Source organism: Anguilla rostrata, chromosome 8 (assembly GCF_018555375.3).
Source record: "Anguilla rostrata isolate EN2019 chromosome 8, ASM1855537v3, whole genome shotgun sequence".
In the NCBI taxonomy this organism is placed as follows: Eukaryota; Metazoa; Chordata; class Actinopteri; order Anguilliformes; family Anguillidae; genus Anguilla; species Anguilla rostrata.
In genome coordinates, this window is record NC_057940.1 from 36229154 (window position 1) to 36249553 (window position 20400).

Sequence of the window (20400 nt, forward strand, 5' to 3'; positions counted from 1 at the left end):
AAGAGAGGTTGGGTAAATAAAGATCAAAGGGGAATGGAGGAGGAGGATTGGGGACTGGTAGTGAATCTTATAAAATCTGGAACACACCTTTGAAAAACAGGAAAAAAAAGTGGACTTATTCATTGCCAATGATGAAATCCACAGACAGGCTCAATCCTTTTCCTGGATGTGGCTCTCACCTAACTATGAGCAGAACTGCAATAAATAAATAAATAAATAAATAAATAAACAGGAATAAAAAATTACCTTTTAATTCTTTTTTTTGCTGCACAAACATGCTTTCAAGGACATTTTCAAAAATAAAATAAAATAAAGAAATACATCAAAAGAATAAATAACGAGGCAGTGGATAGCTGTTAAGAAATGTCATATCAGAGAGAGCGTTTCACGCAACAGGTCAAGCAAGCCTAATCAATCAAGATGTCAGCTGGAAGGAAAGCCAGGGCACACGGCGTCCTGAGGGGTGAGAAGCACTGACAGCGAAAGTTTAATTATAGCTGGTAACAATAACAATCAGCATGCGGATTCTCAGTCACATTAGCATGGGGCCCGCCGGCGGGAGCAGTAGACCCGGATCCGGCCGAGCCCCCCCCCCCCCAGTCCAGAGTCACCTGCCCGGAGGCCCGACGGCAGCAGCTCACCTGGGACAGCAACACGCTGTCTGATACGCAAGCTCTGCCCTGTACCCATACAACACACAGCTGCGCACTGCATTACACTGCAGTAGATTAGGAGAAAAAAAAAAAAATCAAACTATAGCAGTAATGAAGCAGAGTACAAGCTGTTACCATTCAGACAGCAAGCGATTCCCTAAAATGGCACTGCAACTACACGACCTACCTGGTTAAAGGTGAAATAGAATAAATTAAAAGAAAATAAATGTGTGATAAAAAACGTGACAGCACCATCAGTAGTAAACGCCGTGGAAAGAGAGTAGATGCGGAATTACTTGCAGCAGTGAAGCTGGGTGTGTGCCAGTGATATATAGAAAAGGAGAAAAATACATTTTCCTGTAGCTGCAAGAGGCATTAATCTTAGCAAGACCACGTGAACGAGGAGTGAACAGCAATGAAACACACTTCAGTGAATAAATATTCTGGTAAAAACGCAGTCATAAGCAGTAAGGCAGTCAATAGCGTAACTGGATTTGTATAGAACCTTTTGTACAAAGCGCGTGTCCCCAAGTGTTTTATAAACATTAAAAGACAGAATAAAGGAACTAACAGAAGAAAAATAAACATGAATAAAAGTAAATATGGATGACAGAAGGTTTATTAAATGGGAATATATCAACAAAAGTAACCAACGAGATCGATAAAAAGAAACAAAAGGCAAGAAATTTGAGATTTAAAACCACTAATACATGAGGAACATCATACGTGTTGTGATAATGAGTACTATAACTTTGGTGCATAAAAACAAATGTATTTTTCACACTGGATAAGTAAGCAGGGTTGCATTCACCGACCGGACAGCATGCTTCGGCTGATAAACAGTTAGAGACAAGCAGTCACAATATATTCAGGTGCTAAACCATTCAGGGCTTTAAAAACCAATAATAGAACCGTTAAAAAATTGCAGACAGCCAGTGCAGATCAGCAAGAAAACGGGTGATGCAAGCGGTTTTCTTAGTTTCTTCCAATATACAATATACAACTCTGTAATTACACTCGGTAATAATCAGTAGTAACAATCACTCTGATTATTAGGGCTCGGTCATACTGTAAGCCACACCTTTAAATGGTCCTTCACTTTAAGGTTTGCACATGCACTCCTCCAACTGCCAGCATAGTAGCATTTTAGTTCAAACCATGACCATAATGTTACATGTTCGTTTTTAATCAGTGGGTTTTTGTGTTTTAAAATGGGCGTTAGGCTTCCTGTTTGGCTCTTTCTCAGTTTTATTATGCGTTCTTGCATTGGGTATACCGGGATTTCCCCTAGGGGGTTTCTGCTCAATTTTTTTCTTCTACATTAAAGAGGATCAATATTTCACACTGAATTGAATTACGTTTATCTACTATACCCGGCAACAGACAAGAGCACAGGTGTCAAATTGGTGTCAAATTAGTCCTGGATGGTCTGCAGTGTCCTCTGTGGGTTTTGTAGTTCCCTTTCGATCAGCGGCTCATTTTGGCCCGTAAAATAAAGTGTGCCGTCTTGAAGCCAATCAGTGCTTTAAATGAACCACCGGTGCTGCGACACATCATAACCCAGCACACACCCTGGTCCTGCAGAGGCAGAGGGACACCTCGGGGCATACAGGGGAGTGGGAAGGGGCAGTCAATGGTGGTATCTATGCGCTGGAGGGCAGTACATTAGAACCGGCATCGACAGAGAACAGGTAATACCATGCCTGACTGGACACTGGAACATATTAACACTGGCACTAGCGAAGGCCAGAACAATAAGTTACTGACACGGGGCAGCGAATTACTCCACCGCTGACCCGACGCTGGGAGAGGTGTGAGGGAAAGGTAAAGACATTGAGTGGACAGCAGCACTGACAGGTGGATATGTGGCTGCTTTTTCACTCCGTTGATGACACAGTTTAAGACTCATTTTGAAGACAGTTTGCTATTCATACTCACTACTGGGAAGACTGGCATCACTGAGTCTGTGTAAGAAAAAGTGCCTATAAAGGCACAAACGTTTGTCACTGGGGTGGCACCCTATAGGTACATAAAATTGTACCACTAGCCAGCAGTACATAATTCATTTTTATCTTTTTTGCTCTTGTACCCAAACAGAACATTATTGTGCAGTACTTGCATGGTACATTTTGAAATTTTGTTCCCTAAAGAACCAAAATGGACCTTCACTGTAGCTTTATTTCTGGGAGTATATGTAAATGTGTGTGTGTGTGTGTGTGTGTGTGCGCGCACGTGTGTGTGTGTGTATTTTCATCACTATGCGCCTTAATCATCCTGACCGAGTTGACAAGGATCACACACTGTGCGCGTGCTTGATATACAGCCACAGAGGCACTTCAGATCTAACCTTGGGAATAATTCAGAGATGTACCACTGAAGTCGGTGGCCCAAGACAAAACTACTCACTGCATCTGGCACAGGAAAGGATTTTCAGAGAGGAATCATATAGTCTGGCAAAGGATAAGGTTAGATCCTTCCAGCATATACTGTAAAACAAAGGTTCACTGAATTAATTAGCAAAATCTTTCATTTTTCATGAAGTGCATACATTTACATGCAAATGCACACACAAACAAAGAGGCACACACACACACACGCGCGCGTACACACACGCCTGCGCGCAAACACGCGCAAGTATTTCAATAATCTTCAGGTGGCTGCTCAACCATTTCAACACCAGATAATGGAAATACATTTTTTATTAAAACCTTTATTCCGTTCTGTTTGCCATACAGCATTGTATCATGTAGTCCATCAGCACGGTACAGTACAATATAGCGAAAGAGTTTCTTTCTTTGAAATACAGCGCTGCTCAGTACCCTACGTAAGTGCAATCTTACACAATACCGCTTCTCTACAACCATATTGTTCAGTACGGTACGCTGTATAGTGCTGCAGACTAATCGCACAATAGAACATAGCAGTGTCGAGTACGTACTAGCACAACGCTTTCAGCATAATATAGCACTGCAGAGCACGCCGCTGCCAAATACAGCTTAGTAGAAAGGAGCATGTCACATGATGCTGTTTGGGGGGGGGGGTAGGTGGGCAGGGGGAAAAAGGCGTAGGCTTGCAACGCTTCGCTTCTCAGTTCGTAGTGTGCTGTACAACGTAACACTGTGGTCCAAACCGGTCCAGTCCCGAACAGAAAAGCAAATCACACGCAGGTCTGTGATTCAGTGCACATAGGTAGTCTGTGGTGGAGGGCCTGTCCCCCGGGCACGGCTGCGCGTGTAGGAGACAGGGCTCTCGCTACAGTGGCACGGTCGTCGGGTACAGCTCCTCCTGCTGCTTAACGTAGCCGCGGCGCTACGCCGCTACATCGATCACCCTCGCAAATCAATCAAGGAGAAAGAACACAGTATCGACTGGTCTCTTAGTTTTCTTGGGGGAGGGGGGGGGGGGGTTATTTTTTTGCAAGAAGAGGAACAGAAGTTTGAACAGAATTTGACAGACCAAGGCAAAGATAATTAAACACAAGAGATAAACACAAAGGCGGTATATATAATAGTACAGATAAGACTTAGATAATGTACAGATACACAGGTAATCAAGATTAATTTACACATCGCAAAGCACATTAACTGAGGGATGGGGCAAAGAGTAAACACACTGAACAGTGGTACTATGAGATGGACTGTGAGCTACAGTACAGGCTACATTGAGGCTGCATGTCAGCGTGGCAAATTTGTAAAAAGCGGTGTCAAAATGGCGCTTTCTGTGAGTTCTAAAATGACTTTTGTGCTGTATAGATAAATATAATACAAAAGGTTTGCCAAAGAAGAACTCCAGGTTAACAAGCAGAATATACTTCAGGAGAAAATAGTGTTTCGAATAAATAGTGTAAATATACTTAGCATAACTGGTGTGACATCATGTACAAATTAATGTATAAATTTGCTTTAGCAGATTGAGTATGAGTTTAAATTTCAACTTTTGCTTTGTCTTTTATTTAAGTTTCAAAGACAAAAGAAGAATGGGCTGCAAATAAGCAAACTGATTCCAGGGATCAGTAAGAGGGACAGAATGGTGCTCAACAACCAGGACAACCATATATGAAAAATGGCTACCCAGTTAACTTCAAAATTGACTAACCCCAGGGGAGAGGGCAGCTGTAACACATACAGCACAAGAGCCTTATTTATATGAAAAACTCTTGACGCTAAGGAAGACGTAGATGTTGAAACGTTAGTTTGGCCCTGGTCATTAAATGAGCTACACAGCTCAGTGTGCCCAGCTCCCCTCTTAGTTCACTTTAAAGTTACCATGGTAAGCATTTTTCTCACAATGGAAATGATTCTTGTTCAGATAAACAATTTTAATAACAGCAGTGTAGCATTGCACTATGGTCTGATGAAGTTCATATTAAAGTTAATTGATAAAACTTTGGTATTCATGGCTGGGGGACGGGGAACTACATAATTCTAAGAACGGCTATGCAAAATGTACACTTTAAAAGTTGTGCGATATTGTATCTAATTGTTCTTGCAACAGTTGAAGCTATAAAATTGAAGTTCTCTACAATGAGCTGTAAAGCACAGTAGTGCAGCTTGTTGAAAAAAAAAAACAACTCATGTGCATTAAAAAGTATATATTTGGAACTTTGTGAAGTAGAAATTAAACAGAGAACTGCCTTTGTTCTAGCCTTCAAAGCAATTTACAGGCATCTCACTACATTTTACCATTGTGAGGTTTTAACAAGTGATATAGAATTTAAACTGTTGAGAGTGCCAACAAATGGAGCCACGGGTTCAGTCTGTAGAACAACCGTCACCTCAGAGAAAATGGAGGCCTTAAGCAGGGACACTACACACAGACTGTGGCATTCATGCTTTGTCCACAGAGTAGTCATTTTGATTTAAACGTGTATATTAAATACAACACGAGGAAATGAATAAACTATGTGTTAAAATATGCTGTGTTAGAAACAGAATTTTTACTTTACCGCCTTACAGATTTCCATATTTTGGACAATAAGAGAATATTAGGTTAAGCCGCAGGGCCCTAAATCCCCATTTCTCTCTAACATCTTTAAAATATTAATGGAGTGCATAGAAAAATATTTCTAATTGCTGCAGCTCAGAAGGTCAGTTGAAATCGTTTTAGTTTGTGCATTCGGTTGCTGGGTTGGATGAGGTTTTGCTCCTATTTATAAAATTAGAGTATTCTAAAATTGCACATGTACAACATTTTCAGCCTTTTAAAAATACTGCCTTTGCCATTTCAAAACAACACGATCCATCCCTTCTATTTTCCCGGCCGTGTCAGCAGAAGATTTCTAACTACTAAAATCAGGAGATAAAGGTCTCTGAGTTGGGGTGCACCCTTGGCATTGAGATGGAGATTTTTCTCTTTCTCTGGCAAGTTGGCACGGCACACGCTTTGTTTAGTTAAAAGCAGCTGGGCATCGTGTTCACTTCGCCCTGGGGCTGTGCTATATTGCCTTGCCATGATACAGTGTTCGCCTGTTCCATCCATGAAATTTGATTCTCACAAGCACGTGATTCATACAGCAGAGAAATTAAAGTGTGCTCGCACTGGCTCCACAAAAAGAAGGCCTGTGATTAATTAAACGATCGTTGAGCAAAATCGCATTTGTGTTGGCTGATAAAAAAAAAGTGCAAAGGCATCCTGCTTCTGTCAGAGGGACTAATGTCTCCGCGGTCTAAGACAGATTCCTGCATCAACAGCTGCTAACAAATTGTAACCACATCCCCAAGCCCCACACGCTACTTCTACCAGACTTATACTACCGAATATGTAAAATCACAGTGTAATAGTGTGAGTGCGTTTGTGTCTTTGTGTGTTCTTTGTGAAAATGTAGCTACCATTTGATTTCAGTCACACATACTGTACGTAGCCATGTGTAAAATTGATATCCTTGGCAGGGATGTTAACGATTAATTGATGACTGACTATTCTTTATTACACATTCAAGCTTAACGATGAAAAAGATTTTTTTTTTTTTTTTTTGGTTGCCTGACGCTGCACCCCACTTTTGGAGAAAAAAATTATTTGAACTGTTCACCAGATGGAGATGTATATTTTAACCTACTGAGATTGGCTTTAACGTCTAAATCCAGGTACTGGTGGTGCAGATGCAGTTGGTAACATGTCATAGGCAAGTAGGCGGAGCCAGCGAGGGGGAAAACAGCCCCGCCTCTGAATAGGGACTCATCACAGATCAAGCTACCTATTGCTATTTTATTATAATATCACCAAATTACATTGAATATTGTTTCCTAAAGACCAGCAAAGGTATTTTGGCAAAATAAACTGAATAGGACTCAAAGTGCTGTCCTTATGCAGTTACAGAGTGGACAAATGATCCAACTCAGCGGCTTGAGGTATCATTCCCTGATATCTTTTTCTGTCTTACTGAATCCCCCAGTAAAGAACCACATCAACTACACTATGATCCATGACCATGAGAATTAAACTAACATTCACTAGCTGACCATAATCAGACGGTTTCACTTCGATTGCAGAAGCAATGTTAACAATGTAATTTTGTGGCCTTTCGTCATTAGCACAGTGCCTGCAGGCCACGGGCTTCTTGGAAGTAAATAAATGTGCAAATCTGGGTTTTTAAGTCCGTATGCCATGCAGTAAGTCACACAGCAGCTTTTTGGCATTTTGAAAATTAATATGTTTTTGATATATTACTAGATTTCATTTAATCTCCTAATTTAAAGACCCAAATCTGACCGTGTTGATTACATTGCCTTTCCATATAAATTTAAAACGCCATCTAAACATAAATATAGTTCTGTGCTTTCACATTGTGGTACTAGATATTTGGGTCTAATGCATTTTGAATGTGGGTGAAAAATGCATTAGACCATTCACAAAGCCTGGAGTCAGGAAAAGTATTGCCTCTTGCACCACTCACATTTTTATTGGTGAGCTATATAGATTTAATAGAATTTACAATTGTTGATTTACTCATTCACTAACAGTAAAGATCATTGATCAAAGGAATTATTTCAGATGTGCATCCCTAGTCCTTGGTGTGTCAGAAAATTCCCCTCCACTCCTTTATACTGAACATTTACCTATTGCACCAGGTAAATTAACATTGGCTCAAGAAACCAAAAATATACCGATGTTTGATCGTGCAAAATAAGAGATGCATTATTACTGCTCTCTCGATACACTGAATGAGAGAAAAGTATAATATGGCACAGTGCTGAGATCAAAAACTATGAATTGGCACAGTTATGTAGAAGAAAAAATAAAGTATGCATATTATAAATTCATATTTGAATACAAAATATGTATGAAGTAAATCATTTATTGCTCAAGAATGAACCAAGGAGAAGTGGGGAGACCTAGTAATGATATCATGAATGAAGCTAGTAGCTACACTAATTGCGCTAAGTCTGAAAATGGTGGCACTCTGCTGTAAGAAATACTGTCACAGCCATTTACCCTGTGTCAAAGCTAAGTCACATTTGCGTACCCTGCTGTTAAAATACAAACACAGTGATCGGGACATATAAATATACAATTAAAAAGATGGCACAAGGGGGAATGGGACTGAACAAACACTAGATATTAAACGAAGAAAAGAATGACCACATTGCTAGATAGCTATAATTTTCTGTGAGTTTCTTTCAAACAAAGCAAGACGTTGTACATACAATGGTTATATCAGTGTTCACGCGTCTAACTGTAGTGAAGAAAATAGGCTCAAAGTCAAAGATACAGGTCAAGCGTTCCACAAACCACAATCACAGATCCAATGGAAGGTGGAGGAGTCACAATTCATTGTTCTGATTGGATGGGAAGACAGATGGCATAAAAATTTCTTGACGTTGATCTACTCACCACATTTGGTTACGCCTCAAGGAAATGGAGTCTATCGACTTAAGAATGGCACAATTTTCCCTGTTCTTCTGCGTTATCTCCTCTTTTCAGTCCCTCATACCTCGCTCTCCAGACTGGAGAAATAGGCAGACCCTCTTCGGGAGCACAGGCTCTTGGACTTCAGGGGCAGGTGGGGGGAGTAGAACCTGCGGGGCTGGGGTACGGAGCGCAGTCTCTGGTACTGCAGCTTGGCGCTGGCAGTGGCCATAGCGGAAGACTGAGCGGCACCCGACGCAGTCGAAACGGTGGGGGGCGTGCAAACGGAGGAGGGGGGCGCAGGAAGTGCGGGGAGGGAGGGAAGGACAGCCTGCGGCTGGGAGGGCTGGGAGGCTTGTTTGCCCAACTGGGCCTTCTGGGTGTTGAGGTTGGTCTGGCTGCCGAATTTGGCCGGGTCCTGGTCAGGTTTGGGGCCCGAGGGCTTGGGCCGAGAGCTGCCGCTAAAGCTGTGACAGTGGGGCAGTCCTTCTTGGGCGCGCGAGGGGTTCCCCGCCCTCTTCGGGCGTGCGTGTGTCGGGCTGTGGGGGTACTGGCAGGAACACTGCATGTCGCTCCTCTGCCTGTCCCCCATCCTCTGTTTTCCCTTCCCTCCACTTTTCCATTTTTCATCATCTATGTGGAGCTTGTCCACAGACCAATACCTCCTGGGGACTGTGGGTGGGGAAGGCCAATGCTGGGTCGCCCCCAGGCCCCCTGATCCCCATCCAGTCCCAGCATCCAATCCCCACCCGCCTCCACCCGATCCCCACCCCTCCCCACGCCCGAGAAAGGATTCGTCCCGACTGTTGACGCTGCTCCCCTTCTCCCTGGTGGGATAGGTGCCAAAAAACCAGCCCCCTCCCCCTATGCCCCCGCTGTCTCGACCTTCCCAGTACCTCTCAAACCTACCAAATTCCCCTGACGACCCATCGTCTGAGTAACTCTCTATCGCTCTACCCCTGTCCCTTTCCGACTCTGACACAGCCCCTCGGCCTGCGCTTCTCCGTCTGGCTTCATCCCTCCTCCCTCTCTCATTCTCCACCTCTATCTCCTCATCACCTCCCCTGTCAGCCTCCGAGTCTGACTCGTGGAAAGAAAAGCCCTCTCTGGATTGGGTCAGGCCTCTCTCATGCCACAATAAGGGTCGCTTCTCCCCTCTCCTCCCCGATTCCCCTTCTCTTCGCCCCGCTCGGTCCCTCCAGGGCTTTGAGCCGGAGGACGTGCCGGCACCGAGGCTTGGGTTCCCACTCTTGCTTCTCCCTCCCCAAAATTTGGCAGAAGCTGGAAGCTTGTTTGAGTTGGGATACCTTTTGCTAAATGGTCGATATTTGGACTGGCTCTGAGGGCTGGAATGCCTATCCTTATTGTGGTGAGCTCCAGTCTGCTTTTCCTCCCTTATGCCCCCTCCCATTTCTCCCTCTCCCCTCCCTCCATCCCTACTACCATCCCACACAGAGTCCCTGTTCCCTCTCGCCCTCTTTTCCCCAAAAGTCTCAGGGTACCGTCCAGAGAAGGAGGTATAGTCCTGTAAGATCACAAGATCCCGACCATCATCCCCTTCAGGTTCTTTCTCCACCTCAACATCTCTGGGCTTCCTCCCTTTCACCTTTATCGATCTCCTCTTCTTTTTAGCCTTGCGTCGCTTTCTCTCCCTCTCCCTCTCACGTTCCTCTCTCTTCTTCCTCTTCCGGCTCTTCTTCTTTTTCTCCTTTTCTTTCTCCTTCTGACGCTTCTTCTCGCCTCTTCTCTCCCGTCTGTCTCCCCCAGCACCGCCCCCCACTCTCTCTCTCTCCCCCCACTCAGCCCACCACTCCTGCAGCTGGGCCAGCTGGCTCCGCCCCCTCTCTCTCCTGTGCTCTCTCTCTCCCTTCTGTGGGCGAGGCTTGCGAGGAGGGATGGGTGGTGGCACAGGGCCGTGGGAGTGATGAGGAATGTGCAACCTCTCCCGGTCCCGGTCCCTGTCCCTGTCCCGGCCCAAAAGCAGGCTAGACTCTTCTGTCAGGTCTTCCAAATCTTCTTCGTCCTCTCCCTCCATCCTGTCCTCTCTGTCCCTGGAGCTCGGGGAGGAGGTGGAGGAGGTAGAGGAGGATGTGGAGAAAGAAGGGGAGGTGGAGCGGGAGGAGGAGGAGGAGGAGCTGGAGGAAGCGGAGGAGCTGGAGGTGGAGTTGTAAGGGAGGGAGAGTGATGGAGAGGGAGGGGTGTGAGTGTGGGATAGGGGAAGGGGCTCGGGCAGAGGCAGGGGGGGCGGAGGACGGCCCTTCCTGCTGCCTCCAGGCCTTAATCCCGGCCTCCTTCCCCCTCGTCTCCCCAGAGGAAGGATATTTTCATACAAAGGACCGCTTGAATCTTTTGATTTTTTGGGGCGGCATTTTCTCCATAAAGATGAAGGCAGAGGAGGGGAGGGGTTGGGGTATGGAGGCTGAGGAGGAAGGGGGCCAGGGCCCTGACTTTTGCTGGGCACCCAGGGGTTACCCACAGATTTAGCCCCCTTCCCCTGACCAGCCACACCTTTCATCTTCCCCACCCCAAGGTCAGTGCTCTTCTCCTGGTAGAAACCTATGCCAGGAGGTGGGGGCTGTGGCTGGACCCTTTGTCCAGATTTAGGTGTTTGGGAACCACCTATCTGTGGGTCTATACAATCCCCCAGGCCCTCTGGATCAATGGGACCATAGTAACGCTTGTATTCATCCATACTCCCTCCACCAACACCACCCCTAACACCACCGCCAACCCAGCTTGGGGTCACCCTCTGCTGGAACATTTCAGGGGCCCCAACCTCCACGTCGATGGGCTTGGAGGGAGCGGGTTTCGGGAGCCTCCAGCGGTCAACCACAGCCAGCCTCCGATCAGGGCGGGAGAGGAAGTTGGAGCAGGGAAGAGGGGTGGCCAACATGGGGCTGTTAGATGGCCCGAGGGCCATGCCAGAATGAGCAGCCGTGGGGGGCGTCCCTGGCAACGGGGTGCGGTATGCTTTCTGTTGCTGTGCCTGTTGCTGCTGCTGCTGCTGTTGTTGATGCTGTTGCTGCTGCGGCTGCTGCTGCTGCTGCTGATGCTGCTGGACCATGGCGATTGCAGGGATTTGGATAGCAGCTGCAATCACATGGGGCGGCGAGGACACCATGGAAGAGTGGGGGTAGGTGGGAAGGGTAGTTTTGTTCCCCTCTGTCACCATCTCGTCTTCAATGCTACAGCAACTGTACATGCCCTGCACAAGAGCAGAAGACAGCGCCAGCACAAACATTAATTCAAGGGCAGATTTAATTTAACATTGCCATTTCTAATACAGCTACCTTTGCACTTTAAAAAAAGATTCAATTATATAGCAAAGAGCGTTTACACACTACAGTTTACACACTTGAACTCTCATCCGCCTAGATTTCATTGCAACCACACACTTTAATTACATTATATTATTATTTTTTTTAATATGTTTATTCATTATTTGGCAGAGGTGCTTATCCGGGGCAAATTGCATGGCCTGAGAGAAGCCAAAATGAAAAATGCATGAAACGCAGTTAAAGATTGGAGCGGCTCTGTTTTCACGCTGCGGCGTCTGATAAATCCAGCCGCCGGTGCATGCCAGTGAGAGAGAGAGAGAGAGAGAGAGAGAGTGTGAGAGAGAGAGAGAGAGAGAGAGAGAGAGAGAGAGAGAGAGAGCAGAATGATCCCGTTTCTGAAAACACTCTGGGCCTATCGCACTGCACTGCCAAGACACACGTTATTAACTCTTAATGTCAGAGAGCCTTTGGATTTTTAAAAACTGTGGGAGCGCACAGAGCGCAAAACAGGGATTCTCAAATACCTTCAGTGACTCGCTCTTTATTAAAATGCATGAGCATTAAGCAGTTTTTTCATTTAAGTGTCAAAACGGGCGCATGCACACTCGCTCATGCAGTTTCATTTCACTTGTGCGAATATGCTTTCATATGCTTTTTTGTTACCTTTGTTAAGCTATAAGAAATCTATTACCTTTCTCAGAGACAGCTTGGAGAATGAAAGAGCACTGGGAATTGCAAGGGGATATGTAGCAAATCAGATATCAAGGGACAATTAGGTGGCCAGGTGTAGAGCCTTTCAAGGTAATCTGACCAGGTTTAGAGTACCGACTTTATTCGTGCAAAAAACACCACGGGATCTTTAATTGACACAGTGAGTCAGGACCTCAGTTTAGCATCTCATCTAAAGACGTAACACGTATATCACTGTGGCGTATTGTGCTATAAACTTCACTGAATTATCAAATGAAGAGATATTTCGGGAAGGTACTTTGTTCTGAATGGTCGGTGTGTACACTTAATAAACATTAAGATGCACAAGAGGAGGAAACTGCTTAATCACAAAAGCCAATAAAAATACATTAACTTTGAAATGACTTTCGAAGTAACAAAAACTTAATATTTTGCACCATAAAGAATGGTTAATGACACAAATGAGCCCCTGTGGTCATCACACAGTGCCCTGGTCTGGGCCACACTGCTCTCACCCTGCTGAGCGCCAGGAGGAAGTCCAGCCGGCCCGAGTGGCCCAGGCAGTGCCTGAGCCTCCAGTAGACCAGGTGCTCCCAGGCGAAGACCAGCAGGCTCAGGCCCATGGCCACCAGCAGCATGTAGAACACCCCCGCCATGTTGTCGATGTCCAGCTTGGAGCTCATCACCTCAATCTTGTCGTTGTGGCAGATTCCAGACAGCCAGAGGCGCTCCAGCATGTCGACCTCATCTGGAAGAGGCCAGAGTGTGAAGGGAGAGGTTAGAGCAGAGGAAGCCACTGCTATAGATCCTGCATGACAATCTGTATCGAGGAGGGGAGGGCAGGGGGGTGAGACAGATTCTGCGATCTTGTCATTGTCGCAGTGAGGAAAAGGGAACAAGAGAATGGATGAAGAAAAACCTGGTACAATGGGTAGAGATAAACAAACTAAATAGGGTAGCTCAGATTGGTGAAAAGGGTTGCACACAAGGGTAGCAGAAGGAAGAAAGAGAGGGAGAACGATAAAAAAGAGCGAGACAGTGAAAGGACAGAGTTTAAAAAAATAATTCTGAAAAGGTTCAGTTACACTCTATTGCTGTGGTAAGGTATTGAGGCTTGCAGAATACCTTTACATTAAAAATATATTTTACAACACTTATGAAATGCACACGCCTTGACACCCACAAAAGAACTGTCATCCCATTCCTAAAAAACTAACATTCAGTAACTGCATCATCAATATTTGTTCAAACTGGTATGTGCAAACCACAAAGGGCTTCATACTTCACATAAACTTCAATGTTGACTGAAGCAAGATCTGGACTGAAGATCTGGGCAAACAGTGGAGAAATAAATGAAATCGAAAGGTGAAATCCACCTGAGATACTTCCCTATCATTGCACTGTTATTGAATGGTTGCCCTAAGAAGTCAATCATTCAATGAGCATCAATGCATGGCAGTGTTTCCAGTTTGCTGTGGAGTGAAAGTGTTGCAGAGCGCGTGACGTTTTTTGCCCAGCACCCCCCACCTCCCCCCACACTCTCTCCAGTGGCGTAGCCCTGTCTGACAGGGAGTTTGGAGTTTGGCAGATGCCGTCACCTGCCCTGCCTGCAACCGGGCACGTTCAAAAGCCAAAGCACCCCTCGGGTCCCCGGCCAAATCAATATGACTGATATCAACACACGTTCAGGAACAATAAAGCCTTTTCTATTTTAAGAGTTTCCCTGGACCAACTGCCTCTATATCTGACCATCGCATTTCAGTTGCCGGGCAACCGCTAACGCGGCCATACACTTCTGCTGCACTTCTCGGCCATAAAATCCATGCGTTAAACAGCGTGACGACTGCACTGAGATCAGGCCAGATTTCCCTTCACACTTCCACTTGGATCATTTTCAATAAGCCACTTCCAACTTCCTCTCCCACTCGCAGTCAATTTTCTTTTGCAATCAATCACCATGCAACCCCTTTTAAGCAAAGTGGCCTTAGACAAACTTTAATCAAGTGTTCCAGTAGAAAAATGCTATTCAGTTCAGCTCAATTTCAAGCTGGAGTTCACCATACTGCCCCTCTCTTTCTTCCTCTGTTATTTAGTCACTCTCGCCATCTCCACATCTCATTCTGCTCATTTCCCTCTCCTTCTCATCACCTCACTATATCGCTCTATACATCTCTCTTCTTTTGCCCATTTCCCTCTCTGTTTCAACAGTTCATTTCTCCCTTCTCCAAATATCTCTATGCTGAGCTTCGATTGGAACTGGGTGTTATTGGCGGATAAGACCAAACTTGAGATTAGATTTCTGACCACAAACCAGCAGTGGGTTTGATGTCAGAAAAGGTTTACACTGAAAGGTGTGTGATATCAACAGCGAGATATGGTGGTGGGTGGGATGATATGAGGTTGCTTTGCATTTACTGGTCCTGGCACTATGGAAGGCCAATGGAATTAGGAACTCCAGCAAGGACATTTTGAACAAAAACCTGGTATTCCCCTGTCAGGATGCTCAAACTTGGCTGCAAATGGACCTTTCAGCAAGATTCCAAGCATACCTCAGAATCAACCAATAAATGGGTAACTGAACACACCACAAAATCACTGTTTCACTGTGGCCATCTCGGTCTCCAGACTCAAACATGATTGAAAATTTTTCAGAGGGCTGTCCACAAGCACAGACCGAAGGATTTTGAAAGATCCCATACAGAAGAATGGTCAATCAACCGCTGCAGATTATGTTCACCAATCTCATAAAATACTATGGAAGACAACTCAGTACTGATATCCTTGTTATGGAAGAATACACAATGTTCTGAAATTAGGATTATGAATAATTGTTTTTTGGAAAAAAAAAGACTTTTTTGCAATTGTATCCATACAGTATAGCTAAGGCTCAATGGTTTTCAGTTTTTTAAAATTGGGAACTTATAGGTCTTTTTTATTACTAAAAATGGAAAATTGGTTGAAAAAAATACCCTAATAATAGCCAGATTTTTATGCAAATATCATATCATAAAAACAGCACTGCAAAGATCCGGGTGAAAATTTGATTTCCATTCTGCACATTGATCACTTACTGCCTTTCATAAGAATAATCAGCACCTTGTTTGCGCTTTCTCCCCATTTTTCATTACACTTTTTATTTCTGGAAGCTTGTTCCGAGCCGTCCTGCATGCTTGGCTAGCTGATTCACCAATCAGAGCGCTCGCGCACACAGCAATTGTGCTAAATAAAAATGGCTAAATGGTGCGCGCAGGGAGCAAATATTAGAAAATTTATTTCCCATTTCACATAGATTAGTTAAAAAATAAACAGAAATATTATATTTAATGACATTGTTAGCTTCTTTCCCAGCAATGCACAAATGACAGTTCTACCCCGTTCGTGCACATAGCAATTGTGCTAAATAAAAATGGTTAAATGGTGAGCACAGGGAGCAAATATTAGAAAATTTATTTCCCATATCACATAGATTAGTAAAATATAAATATAATATTTAATGAAATTGTTAGCTTCTTTCCCAGCAATGCACAAATGACAGCGCTACCCCGTTATGACTGTGCCGCATACTTCCACTGACAGCAGATGAGGCTTCTCTCATTTACGCTGAGAGCAATAATATTATGCGCTTATATGTTCCTCATTATTTGTTATATCATTAATATAACCCTGTACTGCATACTGGAGTCCCTGCTGTCGACATCTGGATGAGATGAGAGATTCCCCATTACATTTAAATTTTAATGTCTACTGATTGTTGCCAGATTCGTATCTGTGAAAACAGCTTCAAATTTTGACTCAATGATAGGAGAATGAAAGAGGCACCTGCCAACCTTGACTATGAAGCACCATTAACATTAGGCTAGCCTAGTTAGTGATATCGGGGGAGAAGTAGCCTACACAACTCTGACCTCTAATGAGGCGGTAGCACAAAGAGAAAGAAATAAAGATAACACGACAACTTATTTAATGTGATTACCTGTAAGCATTTAGTTACGTGCATAGAGAGTTAACTGGTGGAACACAGTAAGTAATGTTACAGTAAGCATTGGTCGAATATGGTAACTGCAGGCTACTTAATCAGGAAAAGTCAGGTGTTCAATCTGATAAAGATTTATGGAATTAGCAACAGTAACTAAGGAGCGCGGGACTTGGGAGAGGTTTGACAAAGGGTCAATTCAGCCAAAAGAGGACACTGTTCACATAATCTCACACAAACAGGAACAATCATTTAAATGCACGGAAACATAAAATCTGGGTGAAAATGGGTTTAAACCGATGAGCTCCTTTTAAGATATATGGGTATTTTTAGGTGAAAACAATGAGCCTTAAGTATAGCCTACAAACCATCTGCATTGTTTATTTGATACAACCTTCTAAGCTCATTTTTATCAAGGGTGTGAATAATTTTGGAGGGTACTGTAACTCTCTTCCTGCCTTTCACCAAATGCATGCTGGGATAGGCTCCAGGACCCCACGCGACCCTGACCAGGATAAGCGAGTATAGATAGTGGACAGATGGATGGACCCTAACTCTTCCTCTGTTCCAATCCCCCCTTCAGCTCTCTCTTCCTTTCTCTCACCACCTTTCCATCCCTCCCTCTCACCCTCCATCTCCCAATCTCCTCCTCACCGTCTCCCACCAGCTGGAGGAGGGCGAGGTCCAGCGGTCTCTTCCAGCGGGAGTTCTTGTGCAGGGCGATGCCGTAGCCCGTGGTGGCGAACACCTTTCCAGAGCCAATGGTCATCACTTTGCACCCTTCGTCCTTCCTGGCCATGTAATTTACCACCGCAGCATCATAAATGAAGGCGTCCAGTTTACTGCAGAGAGGACGATTAAGGCAGTCAGTAACAAATTAGTCACACAGAGGAGGCAAGCACTAGGAAGAGAATATAAAAAGGGTCCTGAAAAGAGCTGAACTGGGAAGATGGTTCATATGATTAATATGTTAAGCCATTTACTGTGATTAAAAAACCCATAGAGCGATGCCCAAGCTTAAAGAACAATCAAAGGTACAGAGACTGAGAGTAATATGCAAATGAGTATGACTCAGTAAAGACACTGACCCTGTCTTGAGGTTAGCGATAGCCTCCTCCACCCCTTTTTGGTTGTACTTCACCATGTACTGGTGCATGGTGGGGTAATTGCTGCGTATGTTCTCCTCGGTGCTGCCGTTGGGAACGGTCCCGAATTTGAGGGGGGGGTACTGCTCCGTGGGCTGCTGGAACTGAGGAGAGGCAGACGAATGAGCCGCCACCGCACTGAGTCACCGCACACACTGCCTCCGCTGATCAATACGTTTGTTTTAACCCAATTTGTTTGCTCTTGTTATTGCTTTTGTTCATATTAGCTCAATCATAGCTCTAGGCCAATTCCACCGCTTCAAAACTCTCGGTGGGTCTGAGAGAGATACTGGCGCTTGTGTCCTCGAAAATAAGTGCTGTCGGGCGCCGCCTCTCTCTACGCTGCGCGCCAGCTGGGCCGCGCGGTCGCTGCCGCTGTACGCAGCTGGCACGGGCAGCCTGCAGGTGGCGGGTTCACCGGTCACTCACAGAGCGCGACGGGGACCCCCTTCTGGAGCCCTCCCTCCCTGGGAGACCACGTGTCCAATGACATGCCACCTAGCAGGGCTCCTGGTGAAGCCTTAGTCAAACATGGCCCTGACCCATTTTTTTATCTGAGTGATGCATTTTTATACTTTGGTTTCCAAGGCATCACCTCATGCGTATGTAACCTTAATACACTTGAGAGAATTAACCATTTACTGTTGGTGTACTTTATTAGATATGATTAATGTGCTTTTAGGTACTGCATCTGTGTTTTGTCATTTCTGTACTGTAATTTATTACTTGGCTGCATAATGAGTTTCCCATCAGGGACGATTAAGACAAACGGAGTTGAACTGAACTGAATGTCATGCCACACACGACAGTGCCGCAAATTAACTTAAAGGTCTTCATTACTCAACATGAGCGTTGAGGGGCCACCTTTTTGTCACTGAGCCCGGAGACTGTGTCGATGTACTCCTCTTGGATCATGAAGGCGGCCAGGTTGGCGGTGTAGCTGGCCAGGAAGATGACGGCGAAGAAGGCCCAGACCAGCACCATGATCTTGCTGGTGGTGCCTCTGGGGTTCTCTACAGGGACGGAGTTGTTGAAGACCAGAGCCCATAGCAGCCAGATGGATTTGCCAATGGTGAATTTTGAGCCTCCAACCTCTGAGGAATCATGGGAAAGAGCAGAGTAAGGAGCGGGACTGTTAGGGGTGTGGCCCTCACACACTGTATCAACAGAGAGACAGAGAGACCAAACAGCAGCAACATGGCCTTCTGCCCAAGCAATCAAATGTTCTTCCTCATGTTGCAGTGTGGGTGAATTGCGGGGTTCATTTGAACACATTTATATTTCAGAGTGTTGTCCATTACAATATGTTCCAACAGACCATGCTAAAATATTAAGGCAATAATTTGTAAATATGTGTCAAAATGTAAGGAATACTATATTACACCATATTCAGGTGTACATACAAGTAATCATAAAAGTATCGTTATAAATATATAAAGTATTACTCAATATATTAATGAAACTGCACGTCTGAATGTTAAAAAGACATACTTTTTTCTTACAGTGAGCTCCAATATGTTTGGGACAAAGACATATTTTTTCTTGATTAGGCTTTGTACTCCACAATTTTAGATTTGTAATCACACAATTCATATGTGGTTAAAGTGCACATTTTCAACTTTAGTTGTATATTTTTATACACTTTGGTTTCTCCATGTAGAAATGACTATTTATACATTGGCCCCCATATCAGGGCACCATAATCTTTAGTACATATTAATGTTATGTAAATGACAGTAGTCATGTTTAGTGCTTTGTGATTTCATATCCGTATCCTTTGCATGCAATGACTGTTTGAGGTCTGAGACGCATAGACATCACTAGATGCTGAGTATCTTCCCTGATGATGCTCTGCCAGGCCAGTACTGCAACCATCTTCAGCTCCTGCTTTTTCAGGGCTAATAGCCTTATTTTTTTCTTCATCATATGAAACACATATTCAACTGGATTCAGACCAGGTGCCTGATTTGGTCAGTCAAGAGTTTTCCCATTTTTGGCTTTGACTTTGCTGGTTTAACAGTTCAGCAATACAATGATCCCATGTTTGGGATCATTGTATTGCTGTAGGATGAAGCACCATCCGATGAGTTTTGAGATATTTGCTTGAACCTAAGCAGATACGATGCTTCTGTACACTTCAGAATACTGCTGCGCTATCAGCAGTTACATATGAACGAAGACAAGTGAGCAAGTACCTGTTGCAACCATACATGCCCAAAACATAACACTCCCACCATTATGTTTCACAGATGAGGGGGTGCTTTAGATCTTGGGCAGTTCCTTTTGGCCTCCACACTTTGCTCTTGTCATCACACTGATAAAAGTCAATCTTGCTCTAATCAGTCCACAAGACCTTTTTCCAGAAGTCTACAGGCTCTCTTACGTACTTCTTAGCAAACTGTACCCAGGCTATCCGTTTTTGTGGCTGACTAGTGGTATACATGTTGCAGAGTAGCCTCTGTATTCCTGTTACTCAAGTCTTCTGTGGATAGTAATCACTAGGACATCCACGCCTGCCTCCTGAAGAGTCTTTCAGATCTGTTGGACAGGTATTTAGGAGTTTTTCTTCATTATGCTGAGACCCTTTCGTTTATGTACTGAACTCTTCCTAGGCTTTCCAGGCCCTTTGCAATTATTGAGCTCACCAGAGCTCTCTTTCTTCTTAATGATGTCCCAAACAGTTGATTTGGGTTAGCCTAATGTTTAGCCTATGTGTCTGACTGTTTTCTTTTTCTTATTTCTCAGCCTCATAATGGCTTCCTTGACTTTCATTGGCACAACTCTGGTCCACATGTTGACAAACTCCAATAACAGAC

At 44.5% G+C, this 20400-nt stretch overlaps 1 protein-coding gene across 2 annotated transcripts in view; it reads right to left on the reverse strand.

The window, feature by feature from the left end:
• Positions 1-4043: 4043 nt before the first annotated feature.
• The window catches only part of LOC135261567 (glutamate receptor ionotropic, NMDA 2D-like), a 38804-nt gene continuing 22447 nt past the window's right edge, over positions 4044-20400 (reverse strand). For both annotated transcript variants that reach the window (XM_064348020.1, XM_064348019.1), the window contains 5 exons: positions 18449-18678; positions 17528-17688; positions 17094-17281; positions 12982-13214; positions 4044-11703 (listed from right to left, as the gene is read on the reverse strand). In XM_064348020.1, coding sequence (XP_064204090.1) covers positions 8578-11703; positions 12982-13214; positions 17094-17281; positions 17528-17688; positions 18449-18678 — 3938 coding nt within the window. In that variant the 3' untranslated portion in view covers positions 4044-8577. The remainder of the gene's footprint in view (positions 11704-12981; positions 13215-17093; positions 17282-17527; positions 17689-18448; positions 18679-20400) is intronic.